At 41.2% G+C, this 19,897-nt stretch overlaps 1 protein-coding gene across 6 annotated transcripts in view; it reads right to left on the reverse strand.

Annotated features, from left to right (window-relative positions):
- The window catches only part of NFIA (nuclear factor I A), a 403,238-nt gene extending 397,572 nt beyond the window's left edge, over window positions 1-5,666 (reverse strand). The window contains exons 1-2 of one of the 6 annotated variants that reach the window (XM_047788851.1): window positions 646-684; window positions 46-103 (exon numbers count right to left, since the gene is read on the reverse strand). In XM_047788851.1, coding sequence (XP_047644807.1) covers window positions 46-72 — 27 coding nt within the window. In that variant the 5' untranslated portion in view covers window positions 73-103; window positions 646-684. Of the gene's footprint in view, window positions 1-45; window positions 566-645; window positions 685-5,246 lie in introns of those variants that run through there. The other 5 variants (XM_047788855.1, XM_047788853.1, XM_047788852.1 and 2 more) reach the window with 5 other exon arrangements.
- Window positions 5,667-19,897: the final 14,231 nt, after the last annotated feature.

A 19,897-nucleotide genomic window follows, 5' to 3' on the forward strand; every position in this document is an offset into this window, starting at 1 on the left:
CCCCGACCCCCCCTCCAGCCCCTCCGCATCCAAACAGCTGCTTACCTGGGTGAGACAGAGCGGAGAATACATCACTGCCGGGCGGTGGGGCGTGCGTGTGCGTCTGGGTGTGCGGTTTGGAGGTGTGCGTGAGTGCGGGTGAGAAAGGAGAAAGAGGGAGAGAGAAGGAGAGAGAGAGAAGGGGGGAGAAAAAAAAAATCAAGCCTGCTTCTTGCGTTCACATTTCCAACTCGGCTCAACTGCAGCCAGCCAGCGCTATTGCCGCTCCATGAGCTGAACTTTAACCCCGCCTAGAGTTTCCCTACACTCCACTATACATGTCTACTGTACGCGGGCGTTAAAGGCATAGCGCACCCTTTCCCGCTCCCGCGCCCGCCGGCCGGGTGCCCGCGAGCTGCCCGCGCGCCCGCCTCCGCCTCCGCTCTGCACCGCACCGCACGGCCGCCGCCCGCTCGCGCCGCCGCCGCCGCCGCCGCCGCCGGGGGAGGGGGGCGTGGGGGAGGGGGCGGCTGCGGCGCCGCGCGGCCAGCCGGGTCCCGAGCCTCCGCGGCGGCTCGCACTCGCTCCTCGCTCGCTCCCTCACTCGCTCCCTAGCTGGCTCGCTCGCTCGGCCCCCAGCCCCCCCGTCCCTGCTCAGCGCATTACTGGGTAACGCAGTGAGGAGCAGTTACAGTCTGTACTCCCGGGCAGCTATAGGCTGCCACAGGATGTGCTTAAGCAAACAAAACTACTTTTCCTCGTCCCCATCCCCCATCCCCCGCCGCAGACCTTCGCGGACCTAGATGGAGGACTTGGGCAACTTTGCCAGGTTGCCCTGCACCCCTCGGTTCACCGCGTGGGCACGCAGTGCACCGCGGAGAAGGCTGGGGGGCACATTTGCATGTATGCAAATTTGTTTTTTAAAAAACCAGACCTCCTAGGTAACTTTTTTTTCCCCCTTCTGAAATGCGGTACGACTCAAAGCATTGTAATCTCTCCAACGGAGCTTTCTGTGGGAATAGATCGTCGGCAGAGGTAATTATACACAAAATCCTGCAAACTTTGTGCAGCTTCAATCCGATGGCCTCCAGAAGCGGGGTTGGTGGGGGAAATTTTCACAAGGAAGATTCACCGGATTTGGGGGCCGGAGGGTTTTCTGGAGAAAGGGAGGCGGAAATTAATGAGCGTTCTCCCTCCCTGGACTGTGAAACTAGTGGGTTTGAACACAGACGCCATAGAAAAAAGTTCTATCACGTTCAGAAACAACAGTGGTTTAGCCGTGACATCTTTTTCTTTTTAGGAGGAAAAAAAAATGTGAAAGGGATGTCCTCTTAGGGAAGGGAGATATTCTGGTCCACAAACGCGTGCCCAGAACTGGACACAGGCTATCATTACCGTCCCTGTTCCTCGGACATCTCTGGAAGGGTGCCTTTTAAGAATCCCCTCTTTTTCCCTCCCCCAGGTAATAGTTCTTAAAATGGAAAAGAGCTTCCTGCAATTATTTTAGGTTTGCTAAAGTATTGTTTTGGCAGAAAGGGGGGGTGGTTTTTAGGGTTTGGCAAGTTGCCAATAAGCCTGCTTTTCCAGTTTTTTTTTTTTTTTTAACCTCATATTTTCTCTTTAAGCTCTCCTCACTGCTGGGAAGGAGGGGGGAAAAGTATACCTCCTTCCTCCAAACCCTCATCCCATCTCTTCCTTCTCATCTCCCTCACTCTAGTTTGCAGCCTGCTACATTTTCTAATCCTTCTCAAAATTCCAAAAGGAAAGACGACTGTATCACTTTGAAAGGCTCTGGCACCTAGGGAAAGCTGCACCTTGGTAGAGGTTACACAGCTAGGGAGTCTCTGCAAAGAGGAAATTCCTGTTGGAATGACCACTCTGCAGGTGAAGCAGAGGTGACATGTTAAAGCCACTCTCATTCAGTCTCTCCCCCACCTACCCACCTCCTTTTTTTAAAGTAAGGAGTAAGAAAAAGGCTACTGGAGAAAACTCAATAAAGTCCTCTGAAATATTCTGCATCTTTCTAACGTTATTTTATGCTTGTTCTACAGTTACTTTATTGCCAAAATAAGTCCTGAATTTTCAAGAGACCATTTCACACAGCCCCGGCTTCTAAATATCCTTGGAAATTGCTCAGATTATTTACTAAGGGGTGAGGGGACATAATAACAAACCTTTCATGAGAGAGCTCCATTGCCCCAAACTAAGCAACAGCTTTTCCTTGGTTCCTCTCGGATTTCAGTAGGGGAGAAATGTCCTAAAAGGCAAAGCCGAATTACAGAGACAACATCCCTGGCCACGAAAACCTTTGCTGGGATCTATAACTTCAACGCGCTCCAAGTTTCCTCGATAGAAGTTTCTGGCTGCCGGTTCCAACATGTAACTGAGGCACAGAGAGAAGTTATTGTTCCGCGTGTGTACTCTTGGGAAGCCTTCTTCCAGAGCAGATTAAAATCTTTCTTTTGGTGTGTTAAAAGATAGACCTCACAGCTGCCTCTTCCCAAAACAGCAAAGATTCTTACTGTTAATTGAATCTCAAGAAAAAGGGAAGGGATTTTTTTTTTAAAAGGGACTGGCACGTCGCCCTGTTTTTTTGTTGTTGTTGTTGTTTAATGGAGGAAAGCAATTTAATGCTGATATTTCTACTTTTAAAACTTCCTTTGTTGCAGCAGTGGGTATGCCCGCGACTTCCAGCTTTCCGCGGTTAGCAGTATTATCTTAAGTAACTTTTGGCGCCCTACGTAAGACTTTTGGATATGGGACGATTGTTTGCGCCCTCTAGGCAAGGGCTGGATCCAAGTTCAGCACCAAAGCCCTTCACATCCGCTCCTGCTTTCTCTCCTATCTCCGCCAGCTCCCGCTCCCTCCCCCGCGGGAGGGGAGGGGGAGGAGGCGGGGGAAACACTACAAAGCACAGTTCCAACTACAGCCTTTGGAAACAGGACTGAGAAAAATACAGTAGAAGAGTTACAGTTACAGAGAGGCTTCTGGTAACTTTCTCTCCAACAGGCATAAATTTAAACACACGCACAAAGAAACAGATGTTCCTCAAAGGGCAGTCTGGGGGTAAAAAGCATTTCCAACTGTCTCCCCAAGTTGCAAAAGTAAATCCAAGATACTAGGATACTTGAAAGAAAGCAGGGAAGGAGGGCGAAGGATAGGAGAAAGAAGAATGTAGGAAACACAGGTGAAGTACAAAAACTACTGTACTGCAATCACATAAATGACCCATTGTTAGGAAGGATAAGCCCCTTATTGGAAATAACTGCTCCAATCATTTATTTTGCAAGTGCTAGGAGGCTGCCTTGAAATGGGATTGTCTCTGTGCAAAGGAGGCTCCTGTCATGCTCTCTGCTATCCATATTCTTCCTGGCACAGAGCCCAGCCTTGCATTTGCTGTGTTTTATTTGCAGAAATGTTACCTTGCCAGTTTTAGTGAAATCCTCTTAGATATATAAATTACGTCAATAAGATTTCACTTATATGTACATCTCAAATACCTCTAATTTTGGAGGTTACTTAATAGGAAGATCTTATTAATATGATTTACATTTTAATGCCCAAAGCAGTGAAGATAAGATCGGGGCTCATGGGTGACAACACCATTTACTACTTCTTACCAAGACTAACTTTATTACTAGCATTTCCAACATTTTTCTTTTCTAGTTTTTTTGATGTGCAGTCACTTGTGTGCAGATTTTTCTTATATGCATATATGCTTAAATTGAATCATGGACCTGAACTGAGCATCCAAGCAGATTCTTACATCAAACTTCCAGGCCAGATTTGATTAGAAGGCCTAAAGCCTTGGGAAACAGCTCTAAGGGAATTGGATCCAAAGCTGGGAAAGAGCCTATATTATTTTCCATTCACTTCTCAACAGAATTAGTTGTCTACACTGCTCAGAGGGAAGGAAGAAATGGATATATTTTAGTCAGAGTCTGCCAGTTACTGTCTCCAAGACAAGCTACTGCAGTTGGTTTCCACTGGATTGGTGTCAAAGACTTGTCCAAGAGGCCAGACTCCAGCTAAGAGTTAGCAAGTCAGCAATCTTCCACACACACCCTCCACAGGGGTTGTTGTGGTAACAAGAAGAAATGTGAACTTGGCCAGTCTCAATATCCAGGTCCCTACTGACCATATGTCTAAGCAGCAAAATTCAAGAAAAATCAAGAAAAACATCCTCTTTCTCCCCCTTTTCCTTTCAAATGTACAAAACAGCTGTCAGTACACCTGTGAAACATTCTCTCTCCCTTAAAACTGTTGTTTAGAGTTCAAGAAGAGAGGCTTGTCTATTCCTTCAAAGTACCTGAAAAGCCAAAGCTTTTAAGATAATCAGAGTAAGAAGTTTTGCAATGCTAAGTATGCAATATATCACTTCCGAAAGCTCACTACGGTCCCATAGTTTTTAAGCCACATACTTTTAAAAGTTGAATCTCACCTTCCACAACCCTTAACAACATTCCTGAACTTACAAATAATAATTCATACAAAGTTAAACATTTCTGTAGAAGAATTAAAAAAAAATAAAAAACTTTTCCCAAAAGGCAATGGAAGAAGGCATACGATTTACGCAAACAAAACAAAACTACACCAATTAGGTTTTCTTTTCTGAAACTCGAAAACTCTTTCCTATTTTGCTTGCTAAATCCGGAAGAGCCTGTAGCTTTGACAGCTTGAACCACACCATCCCCTTCAGAGCCGCAGAGAACTTCAGATCTTGTCTGCCCCGCCCCCTCTGGCTACTGCGAGCCAGTGTACACCCAAGCTTCCTCATGATTGGATAAAGCTCTTGTCAATCTCCCAGGTTGTCCCATTGATTAGAGGATCGAATCGTCAATTACTCTCCGGGTCCAGACATTTCTTTTCGGGTTAGGTTGACTGCTGAGGCCAGACGTCTTTTTACAGAACCGAGCACGTACAGGATTCCCCCCCCCCTCCCCTTTCTGGAACCGAGCAAGCACTTGGAGGAGAAAAAAAAAATCTGTCAAGCTCAGCAATTTTTTCAAATCTCAGGAAGAAAAAAAAAAAGGAAACCCAGTCCCTAATGCACATAGCAAAATAAATAAATAAAAGCCATCCACAAAGCTACATCTTTAAAACAAAACCATCACAATAGACATTTACCCAGCAATCACGTCAGTGCATATGCAAGCTAGAGAAAATTTTAAGTCTTAGCCATTAACAAAACCATTCTACCATTATTGTTGTTTATAAAACGCATATCGTATAAACGCAAAATAGAAAGTTTAAGATGTACCACGTACCATTGCAATGTAAAAAGAGTACGTGAGAAACTTTAAAATGTTCAGACGAATTGCTTCATTTGTTGTCCCCCCCCTTTTTTTTTTGCATTAAAAAGATATCTTAATAAACTTGGAACCGTTGAAAACCCGGAAGAGATTTTTTTAAAGCTGTTGGCCAATTGCAGGCTTCTTGGAGTTTTTTTTTTTTTTTTTTTTCTCCAAATCAGGAGGCTTCTGCAATTGCAATGCGCGCTCTCTGCCTCTCTCACTGTCTCTCCTCTTTTGAAAGCAATCCAACCCGGGCTGGCTGGTTCTCAGATTCTCTCTGGTTTTGCCTTGTGTGCTTTGGATTCTACGAGACTTTGCCGAAGTTGCAATCGGTTCGCAGTCCCTCTCTCCTCTCACTACCCGCTTGTTTATTTCCGCAATCGCTGCAATTTGCATAGTAACCACGCACGGGGCGCCGGGGCTGCCTGCAGAGGGGGCCCGGAGGGGGCAGGGAAAGGCCTTGCCCCCGCTCCCTCCCCCCGTCTCTCTCCCCGCCAGTCTCCTCCTCCCCCACGGCGTGTGGCCAATAGGAGCCCCGACATTCAGCGCAAGCTCGGGTCGGGACACCGTTTGGAAGAAAAGCCCCTGTGTTACTAGGCCCCGCTCACAGGACCGTGTTTTTGGCGCAGTAGGAGTTCCCCTGCTTGCGGACCTCGCAGCCGGTACTAGGGAGATGTGAGGCTATGATACCTTTGCCTGCGGTTGTGCGGGTTTTGCACGTTTTAATCAAGTCTGCACACCTGCTTTCTCGGTTTCTTTTTCCATAGCCTCTGGTGAGTTATTAGGTTAGTTCATGATGGTTAGTGAGAGATTTAACCTTTATTTGCACTGGTGTAGACCAAGAGTTAAAGATCCTCTTTGGATCATTAAATCAAGAGAGTGCAAAATGTCACCGAGAACTTGCAGTGAAATAAAGCTTCTACTCTAGCTTCAGAAAGGAAAAGGCATTGCCACTACTCTCTGCAGATGGCTGAACATAAAAATGGTTAGGTGGGCTCCCTCAAGAATAAAGCTGTTCCTTTAAAGCAGGAGATGCAGTGAAATTCGAATGTAATTGCAAGTGTTTAATTGGTCAATATCCTTACAAAACCTGGGTTCCACAAAATTTAATGCACTTCTCCACCTCCCATCCCCCCCAAAGGAGACCTGTTTCAACATTTAAAGGAGGTAGGGGGTTAAAACCCAGTTGCTGAAACATCAAATCCTTCATTTCACTGATTCGTCTTATATGATTAATCCAGACTCTTTAAGATCAGGTGATCAGGATATTTCAGTGTCAACCTTTTATGTGTTTGTTTTATGCAACAGACTAGGCATTGGTGCAGTGGTGGTGCAAGGGAAGTATCCCTTTAAATGGAAAGCATCACAACCAGGTATTGCCTTTTTTTTTTTTTTTTTTTTAATGTGTTTGCTTTGCATCAGTTAAGTAGCTTAGGACATTTTGCTGAATAACTGAGTGACTGGAAAATGTGTGCTTAAGCTCACTTGATAAAAATTATCCAGTAAGAAGTCAAGAGGAATAGGAAGCAACTTGGCGGTTGCCTGATTTTCTTAACTGTCCTTGGTGAAGTTACCTAATTAATTGATAACAGAACCTCGAGCAGTTAAATCAGAAGTTAGAGAATCCTCCTATTCTATTTTGAACCACATTTTTGGCTTTAGGCTTGCACTTTACAACCAGGAAACTGATGCAGCATTACTAGGAGGTACTATATTGTGACTGCTCTTGGTGTTAGGCAACATTTGCTGTTCTGGTCTGCCTCCGATAGATTCGGATATTGTCTGGCTCTAGAAACTCTGTGGCATTTTAATCCTGGCCTCCTCCACTGAACATACATTTCCACTTGGCATGATATGATACTTTTGCCCTAGAAATACAGTTGATGAAATGTTGTGGCTTAAGAAAAAAGGAAAAATAAATTTTTTAAGTAATCAAAAAAGTTCTAGGCCTAGTTCAGCTGGAGCTCGGCCGGCTGTGTGATCTTGAGATGGTTGCATAACACCTGTAAAATAGGATATCTACCTAATGTGAGCATGGAGGTCTCTTTTGTCAAGAGCTAAGAGCCTTTGAAATGCACAAGAGGTATCAACTTGTATTGCATTGGTCTGTAAATGCTATAGTCTGAGTAATCCCTAATGCGAAGCAAGCCAGGCCTTGTCAATTGGTGGTAACAGAGAGTTTTGTCTGCAATGTCTATAATTCATTAACTTAATCTAATATGGTAGTTTAGCACCATTTCCAAAGAGACCTTTCACATCTCCATCTAGTCAACAGCAACATGGCTTTGGAATCCCATTTGGGTGTTAATGTTGGTCCTACAATGTGACTCCAACAAATGAATTAAACTCTGTAACTTTAGATTCCTCATCTTAAAAATGGGACATATCCAGAGAACATATATTTATTACATAGTACATTATGCATGGTCAATACACAGCTACAATAATAATACCATTTCTGTTTAATATGTACCATGTTCTAGGTACACTGAATGTGCCAAGAGCTGGGGATATACAGAATAAGATACTATCCTGCCTCCAAGAAGCTTTCAGTTCAATGACAGAGACCAGACACAAAGGTAAATAAGAATGTAATGTGATATGCGCTAAGTCCAACTTAGATATACATAAAGGGCAATAGGATACAGATGACAGAATGACTAATTTTGCACAGATGTGCAGACAAAAAGTTAAAAAAAGAGGAAATGACCTTTGTGTTAGGCCAAAAGTGTGCATTTGTCAGGTAGAAAATCAAGAGGCAGGGCGCTCCTGTCCAGGAAAGCAAAGTGACATCTGTATGTGCAACAGGCCAGAAAATGGGGACAGGTTCAGGTGTGGCTCTTGTTCTAGCTAGTGTTAGCTTGTGCTACCATAACTAGAAAAGGAGTTAGAAAGGCAGATGGAGGCAAACTGGTGGGCTCGTGAGCCATTTAAACTTTTGCTTGAGAGACTGGGGAGGCATCAAGGATATTTAAAAGATTGTGTACAAAGTGGAGTTTCTGTTGTGGTTCAGCAGTAATGAACTCAACTAGTATCTGTGAGGATTCGGGTTTGATCCCTGGCCTCACTCAGTGGGTTAAGGATCCAGCATTGCCGTGAGCTGCGGTGTAGGTCACAGATGTGGCTTGGATCCTATGCTGCTGTGGCTGTGGCATAGGCCAGCAGCTGTAGCTCCGATTGGACCCTTAGCCTGGAAACCTTCATATGCCATAGGTGTGGCCCTAAAAAGCAAAAAAATAAGAATAAAAAAAAAATTAAAAAATAAAAAACAAAAAAAGATTATATACAAGGTAAGATTTGCAAATTTAAAAGATCATGCAAGCAATGGAAGCAAAGAGACCAGTGAGAGAAAATGAAATCTTGAACAGCAGGAATGAATGAGCAAGAGAAAGAAAGGGAGAGAAGAGTGAATGGCAGGAGAGAGGTGGGGAAGCAAGGGAGATGCACGGGTGGTATTTGTGTTCAAGGACTTTGATCAACAGGGACAATTTAGGAGTGTGGTTTTTCCAGACTCTCACCAAAGTCCAAATAGCCACACTATGTGTAATAAGGCCTATTAGCAAAAGAGGCTTTCCTTACCCCTCAAACTGCCACTTCTATATCCTTAAACCTACCAATATTAAATAATTTACAAATAATAACAGTAACAATAATAATAGTTCACATAGATTGACTATTTACTCTACAGTGGCTCTTCCCATCCCATGAATTTGTATTCCAGTAACTTCAGCCCCACTAAAAATCAGCTACACATCGAATAGGGTGACTCTGAGTTGTCAACGCCACTGAAAACCTCACCTTTCCATGTAGGCTAGCTTTATGCCTTAAAAATAGTAGGCTCTTCTAGGAATTCTGCTATGTCGACCCAAATAAAAAGTTAATCCTCTTGCAGGCATTGATATGGAGACTACAACATCAGAGTCTTACAGAATTAGAAACATAAATCAAAATTGCAATATTTTTCTAATAACAAATTTAAATTTCTGAACTAAGTTGAATGTTGAACACACAAATATATTTCACATTTGCTTGATTTGCTTGGGTAAATCCTAGATCATCACAAGTACTTTTTAGGCTACGTAATCAACACTGGCATTTAGAGGATTAACATGGCAATAATATAAATGATAAATACTAGAAGCAAATTGAAGTCTGGGACTTGATGAGGCTCCCAAATAAGCAAGTTGTGGCAGACTATCACCCCCCCCCCCCTCCCCAAGCTGTTCTTTATTTTTGGTACATAGATGAACAGTTTAGAGACTACATTTCCCAGCCTTCCTTGCAGATAGGCATGACACCTGATTAAGTTCTTCTCCATAGAATGGGAACAGAATTGCTGAGTCCAAGCTTCCTGTCACTCGCTTAAAAGAAATTTATTGTAAGGGTTTGGCCTTTCCAAAGGCTGCAATAAAGCCATGTTAGAGACCTAACTTCAATGCAAAGACCAGGACAATGCCCTGGGAGACAGGAGAGCAGCCAGATGGGCGGAACCTGGGTCCCTAAATGACCTCACGAAGCAGAGCTGCTTCTCCAGCCTAGAAGATATTTGAACTATTGTATTTTGAGGTCTCTGATATAGCAGCCTAGCCTTTACTATAACTAATAATCAAGATTATAAAACAATTTCATGGTAACTTTGGATTATTTTCTGCCCAAAATGTTATGGTTCTTTCCCAACGTGGTATAGATGACATTTGATTTTATTATTAGTCTCCTTTTTCAGACTCTCATCCTGTCTAAACGCTCTTTGCTACCCCCACATCCCAGCAACACTAAATGACTCACTCTTCTCTTCTCATCACTTTCTGAACACACCATGTGTGTTCATCCCTCTCTTCCCTTGTTTGTGTGTGTTTCTGTCCAAAACTCCCTAAAAAATGAGTTCCACTCATTTTTTTTTTTCAAGAACCAGTTTAATGGTACTTCCCAGCTCCCCTGGCAGAATCTATTGGTCCCTCTTGTGTGCTCTTTAATGCCTTATACTCATTTCTAGGACAGCTCTCTTAATGTTGTATATCAGTTATTTATCTGTGCATGTTTCTCCTAGACTATGAGCGCCTTGAAAGTGCAATGACTTCATTGATCCTTGTATTCCTACAAGCAAAGTGCCACAGTAGATATTTATCTTCCATAAATATTGGGCAGATTCATGCATGAATGAATAGATGAACAAATGGTTAGCTTTCCAGCCCTGCACTCTGATGAATTGTAGGGTCAGGAGTGTGGCTGATGCAAGATGTGGAATTATCACTGAGTGGACATTTTAAATAGGAACACAGTAGGACATTGAGTTTGCTTGTCCCAGGCCCTCCACACATTTCTCACCTTTACCTTTCCTTCTGGATAGGTCAGCCATTGTCATCCTCACCACACAAATGAGGAAACTAAGGCTCAGGAAACTGTAGGAGTTACTCGTGGTCATTCATTGAGTGAGTGGTTGAATTAAGTGCAATTCTTTTAGCATTCCTTCCCAAAGCTCTAACTATGATCTCTGCCTTGGGAAACAGTTCAGGCTCCAATTTTTTAAAAAGTATTATTATAACAATCAGTGGGCTCTAACCATAATAAAAGGCAAACACGTGGACCCATCCTTTTTTAAAAAACAGCTTTATTGAGGTATAACTGACATAGAAAAAAATGTATGTGTTTGATATATGTAATTGGATGAGCTTGGACGGATACAAACACCCATGGTGCCATCACCACAAGCAAGGTAATAGACATATCCAGTACCTCCCAGAGTTTCCTTGTGCCTCTTCCCCCACCTCTTTATTTGTGGTAAGAGCATTTAACTTGGGGTTTATCTTCTTAACAAGTCTTCAGGAGTTCCCATCATGGCTCAGCAGTTAGCGAACTTGACAAGCATCCATGAGGATGCAGATTTGATCCCTGGCCTCGCTCAGTGGGTTAAGAATCCAGCGTTGCTGTGAGCTGTGGTGTAGGTTGAAGATGCGGCTGGGATCCAGTATTGCTGTGGCTCTGGGGTAGGCTGGTGGCCACAGTTCTGATTGGACCTCTAGCCTGGGAACCTCCTCATGCCGTGGCTGTGGCCCTAAAAGACCAAAAACAAATGAAACGAAACAAAACAAAAAAAACAAGTCTTCAAAGGGTGCAATACTTGTATTGTTAACTGTTGGCACTATATGATACAGCAGATCTCTAGAGCATTCATCTATCCTAGCTGAACTTTAACACCCATTGAATAACAGCTCTTCATTTCCCCACCTCCAGACTCATCCTTTTAATCTTGGGCACACACAATAAACTGCAGAAATTCCTCAAGACCAAAGGTGATGTCACACAACTGAGCTGCTAGGTTGACCAGAGAGAGGACATCTGTATCATGACTAAAGTGAAGGTGGCAGAGGTTGAGTTCCTGACGCACAGAGGGACAGCAGAAAGGGAGCTCAGAAGTCTCCAAGCACCACATTTTACAGATGCTAAAACTGAAACTAGCAGAATGAAGTAGCTAAATCCTGGCCACACAGCTGGTAAAGAATTAATCCCCAGTTCAGTGCCAGTTTCATTACATCATGCAAAGGATATTTTGCAGGAATGGGAAAGGAGTGAATAACTATCTCTGGTATCAAAGTTGAATAGAGGCCTGGAAAGGGAAGAAAAGCTATTAGTGGATCTGATAGGAGAAAGAAAACGGTTAATTATCTAAATCGAAGGGACAATTATAAAATCCAGGCTGGTACCTGAAAGATTTACCAAAATGTGTTCAGACAATTTAAGGATAATTTTGGGGAAACATAAAGGAGGGTAGGAGTGAACTGCAGCTTGGTGTGAAGAGCCCTGAGCCAATCTGGTTTTCTAGTCTCCGCTCTTTGTGGTCATTCAGCCTCTCCCTCTAGCTTCCTTCTCTGTAAGATGTAAACATCAGCCCCACTTACTTATTGAAGTTTTGTGAGGATTCAATGAGATCATGAATGTGAAACTGTACAAAAATTTAGAGGGAGGGATGGATTGGGAGTTTGGATTAGCAGATGTAAACTGTCATGTAAGGATAAGGTCCTACTACATAGCACAGGGAACTATAATCAAAATCCTATAATAAACCATAATGGAAAATATTATGAAAAAGAATACATATGTGTATCACGCAATCACTATACTTACTGTACAACAGAAGTTAACATTGTAAATCAACTATATTTCAATAAAATTAAAACAATTTTTTTTTAATTTTTGTCTTTTTAGGGCTGCACCTGTGGCACATGGAGGTTCCCAGGCTAGGGGCCAAATCAGAGCTACAGCTGCTGGCCTACACCACAGCCACAGCAGCAACAGATCCGAGCCAAATCTGTGACCTACACCACAGTTCATAGCAACAACAGATCCCTGACCCACTGGGCGAGGCCAGGGATCAAACTCACATTCTCATGAATATTAGTTGGGTTTGATACCACTGAGCCACAACGGGAACTCCCAATAACATTTTTTTTTTTTTAATTTAGGTTTCTGTTCTGAGAAGGCCCATATTGCTCTTTGGTCTCAGTGACAGTGGCAAAGGGAATGTCATTGCTTAGAAGGCATCAGAATAAGCCACACACATTGTGCCACCACTGTGGCTCTAAGGCCTACTACCATCTTCAGAAGTCGACCTGTGGCAAACGTGGCTACCCTGCCAAGCAATAGAGGAAGTATAACAAGTGTAAAAGCTAAAAGATGAAATACCACTGGGACGGGTCAAAGGAGGCACCTAAAAGTTGTATGTGGCAGATTCAGGCAAGGATTCCGTGAGGGGACAACACCTAAACCCAAGAGGGCAGCTGTTGAGGCATCCAGTTCATCTCAAGGCTTTCAATAGACACACAATAAATGTTCAGGTTTAAAAAAAATTAAAAAAAAAGAAGGCCTATATTACCAACAGTTATTTACCATACAGCACAGAATAAAGAACATGGATATTGCTTGTATTTATCCTGCCTCTACTCAGAATATTTTGGAATAGAGGTTTTGTATGTGTGTGTATCTGTGTCTATTCATCTCTATTACACATATACACACGCTAGTCAAATATATGTCATATAGTCACATATATGTCTTATATAAACATATATCTTATCATATACCTATGAGAGAGAGAGTATTAAGATAGAAATAAGGGAAAATCAAGGCCAAGGTTAGTATCCAAAATACATGCAATAAGATCCTATGTAATTTTCTGGGGCTGACTTGCAATTTTGACTTTGGGTTTACTTGTAATCAACTTAAAAAAGAAAGGTAAAAACATGTGAAAAATACCACTTTCATAGGATTATAAAATTTAAGAAGGGTTGTTCAAAAGCAACACAGACATAAAAATTTTCATACATAACCTCTCACCACTACCATGACCACCGCTGCCACACAGACACACAGACCAGGGCTGTCTCAAAGAGGACAAGCTCTGCTAGGATACGTGGAACCAGGTACTCAATCTCTGGATGAGATTCCAGCCAGCATAAGGGAGAGGAAGTGGGAAGGATGGCATCTTCGAAGGTGACTAATTTAGGCACTCCTCAGCTATAGCTTGAGTGCCCGGGATTAGTGGTGCTAGAGCTCCGGATACCGCTAAATTAGAATGCCCCTGGCTAGACATCAATGTATATTGGCTCAGAACATCAGCAAAAAAGAGAGAACCAGTTGAGACTGACCCATTTGACCCTGGGATTTTTCACACTCACTCTAATATTGCTAAGACCACAACCTACTCCCTAAAAACTAGTGTGGAGTGGAAGGAAACAGGAACTGGAAAACCCCATTGGCATGGACACTGAATTCAGACTCTCTTTTCCAACCTTTATCCTTTAGCTTCAGCCTCCCTTGACCTCTCTTTCACAAGGTGACTCACAGTAGGATCAGCAAAGGGAACTCCAGCAAAAGAATTTATACAATTGGGGTTGTTATTGTGTTGGATGCACAAGCAGTAAAAGTGGGTGGCTTGCCTCAGAGCCCAGTTAATAGGCTAAGATTCAACCACAGGATTACCTGTCAACCAAAAATATTATGGGAAAAAAAAAAAAAAAAAGCCTGTGTGGGTCAGGGAAGGAAATAGGGCACAATCTTACACTGTATCACTAGATCACTTAGGGAAATGGTAATTAAAAAAAAAAATTGTGGCAAAATGTGCGTAACATTTACCATTTTAACCACGTAAAAAAATGTACAGTTCAGTGGCATTAACGACATTCACCTTGTTGTGCAACCATTTTCACTGTCCATCTCTAGGCTTTTTCACCATCCCAAACTGAAACTCTGTATCTATTACAGGATGACTTTCCATTCTCTTCTCCCTCCAACCCCTAGCAGCCACCCTTTTACTTTCTAAGAACCTGACTACTCTACTCTAGTACCTTATATAAGAAGAGTCATTCAGTATTTGTCCTTTTGTGAGTGGCTTATTTCACACAGCATAATGTCTTTTAACTTCAAATATATTGTCGCATGTGCCAGATTTCCCTTCCTATTTCGTGGGGAATAATATTCCACTGAATGTATATACCACATTTTGTTTATCCACTCATCCAGTGATGAAAACTTGGGTTGCTTCTACCTTTTAGCTGTTGTGAATAATGCTGCTATGAACATGAAATATAAATATCTGTTTTCCAAGCTCTTGGGTATATATTTGGAAGTAGAATTGCTGAATCATATAGTAATTTTATTTTTGATTTTTTGATGAGGAAATAGAAGTTTTAATTTATTTTTGGAGGAAAAAATTGGACAAATTCTTTAATGACTTAATTTTCAGAATTGCTTTCATGAGCATCAGGAATCTTAAGATTCTAGTCTCAGTTCTCCTATTAACTGTGTGATCTTTAAAATCACTTGAATTTTCAGGACTACTCTCAGTTTGCTCATCTGAAAAATGATATCTTTGAACTAGTTGATAGCCAAGGTCCTTTGAAATTCTAAAGGTCTCTAATTCTGCATATTTTCTTTTTTTCTTTTGTTCGTCTTCTTTTCTGGCCACACCCACAGCATATGGAAATTCCTGGGCCAGGGATCAAATCCAAGCCAGAGCTGTGACCTATAGCACAGCTGCAGCAATTCTGAATCCTCAATCCACTGTGCTGGGCTGGTTTGAAACCAAAACTTCCACAGAGACAAGCCAGATCACTGACCCACTGTGGCACAGTGGGAACTCCAGCATATTTTCTTTGGTCTGTGAAGTCAACCATTTGTTCATTCATTCATTGTTGAAATGTTTTTTGGTTTTGGGGGTTTTTTTTGAGGCCAGGGATCAAACCTGCATCCTCGTGGATACTAGTTGGGTTCACTGACCGCTGAGCCACAATGGGAACTCCTGAAATGCTTTTTGAATGTGAGACCAGGGATTTTTTTTTCCCCTCAAATATAAATAAGAGTTGACCAGGGGGAATGGGACTGGGGGGGGGCGGGGGGAGGAGGAAGGATAGGGGAACGGTGAAAGAAGAAATAAAATGGACTGCAAGCTAGTGAAAGAGCAGGTACCAAGAAGAGGCCGAATATGGATCAGAACATTCTGGGGCTAGTGGCCAACTTTTAAAATTTTACACTTTATCCTGTGGTTAATGGAGAGCCATTGATCCAGCACTGCCACAGCTGTGGCACGGGTCACAGCTGCAGTTCGGATTCGATCCCTAAAAAAAAAAAATTAATAAAAAAAAAATAGGGGCCATTGAAAGGCTTAAAGAAGGTGGTAACAAGATCAATTTTTGTTTAGAAAAATCACTTTGAGAACAATGTGGAGAACATTGCAGGGATTCAAAACAAATGATCTGTTCTTTCTCTGCTCCATTGTCTCTTTTTTTTTTCTTTTGTTTTGCAAGTGGGAAAATTAGTCAAGATGTCCCAGAGCCTAACCTGGAACCAAAAGACATTTAGGTCAAACTTACTTCATTTCATCTTGGTAAATCATACTGTACTACACTTCTCTTTGCACTGAAAAATATTTGGCTACCATTTTCGCTGAACTACTCACCCTGGTTAGGAATGTATTAATGTCTTCATGCCATTAGTTTGCCAATTAACACTTTAAGACTATGACATTAAGCAATTTGAAAAGAAGTTCTGATAGGAGATTATTATCACTTTATCTGCAATGTTAAAAAACTAAATATCACATATTAATATAATACCTATTCACAATGGCCAGTAAACAAGGTATAAAATAAAATACCTTATATATTATGAGAAAACTCATATTTAAGCAAGCAGAGTTTTTCCTTAATTGGGATGCAAATAGTCTAGTTCTGGCTTTATACAATATTCTTTATATAAATAATGTAGTACTATAAAATGATAAAAATACAGTGATGCTATTTTCCTTTTTTATATTCTTCTTATCTTCTTTACTGTGAACGTTATGAATTGGGCTGCACAAGCAAACTGTATACCTACGAAAACAATGAGTGGTCCCTGAAGGCCATTATTTGCAATGTGTGAAGAAGAGAAGTTGGTTTCTATCTTAGAGCACGCAAGTGTAGAAACGAGTTGTTTTAGTATGCAAGATTGTTTAGTATGCAAGATTAGTGCCTTGGTTTACTGCAGATATTAAGAGTCATTCAATCGCTCATACCTTGTTTAGTAAAATAATGCTGGAAAGAATGGCATTTGCCTTCAATAAAGTTTGGCAGTTTGGCATAGTTTTTACTTTGTGTTTACAAAGGAAAGAAAGCCAAAATGAGAGCAAGGAGAACCAATTAGAAAGAGTGCTTTAGCCGGGTGAGGGTTCTTGAAATGGCCAGCTTGTTGTAAGCAGGGCCAGGCTGAGAGCCGAAAAATTGAAGTTTGTATGGTATGTGGTATGTTTTTGGTATATTGAAAAAAGAAGTGCTTCTTTCAGAAAGAAGCCAGAGAATGGTAAGTGTTTCTGGTTTTAACATTATTCTATTAGTTTGCTGGTCCTCCCAAGAGCTATAAAGTTGACAATAAATCAAATGTATTTTAATTTGTCATGAGATAGAAGATAGAAACAAAATTTTCCCAACTGGTTTTCTGCCAAAGTATTTCTACTAGACCTATTCACTACCAAAATTTATATTCACTGTCAAAAATTAAGAAAAAATTGAACTATCAAATAAATTCAAGTCTGGAAAACATTTACTGGCTGCTGCTGTAGCCTGGCCTTACATTATCTTCGGGGATGCTCGACAAGTACATGGTGATCAGCTCTTACAAAGAGGCAAGTGACTCTAGGCCAGCTGAGGTTACCTTATTTGCCAGAACGCCAGGGCAGAATACCTTCTCCAGATCGGTGAAAACATATGACACATGACATTGTACCAAATAAAGAGGCACATCCTACCTCACTGCTCTTCCTCTGAATCCAATGCCTTGTGTTAGTAGGACTAACTTTTGAAAATCTCTATTTGAACATCAGATTGCAATAAATCCTATGTCCTTATGTGGGCAGTGTAATATTTGAGTAAAGCCTAAACAGATAATATGGGTGATACTTGCTTCAAAATATGTTAAAAATACAGTGATTCATGTTCAATTTAGTTTCTCAAAGTCAAAATTTGAGAATACACCTCGATTTTATATTACTGATAACTGAAAGACTCTCTGCAATGTCAATGTCAGGTGCTATTTAAAACACTATTTGAATTTTCCAGGGAGGGGGGTTAGCATGATCAAGAGAGGTTTTCTCAGTGGCTAATAACAGTGATACAGATACCTATTAATTCCCAAGCTAAATGTTGATTGGAAAGTCTTATAAAACTCATCTTTCTAGTTCTTTTTGTTTTGTAGATTTAAATGTAAATAATAACTCCAAAACATAATTTTACCAGTGCCTGTGTTGTTTTGATAATGTTACTTGATCACGAGAGTTGTCTTAATTCAAAGTTGTCTCAAAAATTGCTTTATTTTTTCTAAAAAATGTATTATATAACATTACTATTTGTCTTAATGACTACGCTAGGTACAATAGTAATAGGCTTCCATGGACTTTAGATAAAATGATTGAACTAACTTTGAAGCCAAACAAACAAACAGAAATTTTCTGTTTTCACAACTGGGGATATGACAGTTTGACACAACAATGCTAAATTGAAAGTTGAAAAACACTTCAGTGGTAGAGCAATCCCACAATCCCAATATAAGAAAAGCTAAAGTTTTTCACTCCCAGACTTTGTTCCTTTGAAAATAAAAACATGACCAGTTAACTAAGAAAACACCATAATTAATGTTTATAGTGTTCACATATTTATTAATATCATCAAATGAAATGCCTGTTCGCTTTAGTTCTAAAGCAGCAACATATTAAGAATTTTACTAAACTCTTCCTATAATAAGAAAGCTCAGTTTGTGGGTTTTCCCCTTTAAAAAACGAAACACACAACTTTGATACCACAAACATTTTAAAAAGCTAAATCACCTGCCTGAATATGATCTCTATAATGGCAACTCATTGATATCACAAAAAAGTATTAATTCAGATAAACTATAGGGAAGCATTTCCCAAGTTTACAGGCATGCCTTACGGCCAACAAAGACTTCTTCATTTGTTACTTTTCTTATGTCTGAGTGTAAATTAATACATCTTGGTGTGTCACTTTTATAGTTATAAATCAGATTCATGCCCAAGTCTGCGGCCCTGGAATCTGGGTCTTTAAGAAACAGGACAGTGGACATATTGGTGCCTGGAAAAGTGTGGGTTTCCTATGAGTTTGTAGGCCGCCTTGCTGTGGACCTAGATGTATAACTGATTTTTCACTTGTCTCTACTCTAACGACTGAATTAAAATACTTGTCTATCTCCAAGTCATTATAACATGGAAAATGTACACTGTCTACACATCATGGGCTATGAAACAGCAGCCTGAACACATGACAGTCTCAGTATGTTTGAAATGTTGGAGCAAATGGGGTGGTTGGTTTTGAATTCATTTGCACTCATTTTTACCACTTGAGACACACTCATTAAAAAGCTGTATTTCAGCTATGTTATATGCTCCCCATTTAACTGAGCTGGCTTTTCACAGTACTGCTGCCTCTGGCTTTTTAATTTGCCTTGAACAGGAGTATTCTTCCATGTCATGAACAATTCAGGCAGGCTTTATCAGGTAAAGCCAAGTCATCAGCCTGGCCTCTTCCTTCCACTCAGCTCCTGGGACCTCCAGGTTGGGACTGCAGATAAAGGTGGGGACTGCAGATCCCTAAACCGGAGAGCTGAATCAAGCTCACTTTCTTCAGGGCAGCTGCTCAAGAGCAATCTGCTCCCACTTAAACCCTTTAAAGCTACAAACAAACTCTGGGAAAGTTACATCACTGTAAACAAAAACACAGTTGCTTAAATTATTATTATGCAACACTGTGTCATTACTCACACATCGATACCGCAATTATCTTCCCAATTTGGCAAATACCACCATAGCTTGGTAGGCAGCTTGGGGAGAAGTAAAAGTCTGGGATAAATATGTCAATGCCAGATTCACCAATGCGAAAGGTTTCCTACCCTCTTGAAAGACACTCAGGTTTTATCATGCAAACAAAGTGAGAATCCAAAGCTGTCTCCCAAGTCTTTGGAATACCACATTTTAAATGTCAATGATTAGTAAGATCCATATGCTCGGCTAGAGAGAAGAGCAATACAATCAGGCACACGTGAAAGTGAAATTCTGGATGTGCTTTTTAAAAACTCGCAGGCAT

The sequence above is a fragment of the Phacochoerus africanus genome, chromosome 8, assembly GCF_016906955.1.
Source record: "Phacochoerus africanus isolate WHEZ1 chromosome 8, ROS_Pafr_v1, whole genome shotgun sequence".
Taxonomy (NCBI): Eukaryota; Metazoa; Chordata; class Mammalia; order Artiodactyla; family Suidae; genus Phacochoerus; species Phacochoerus africanus.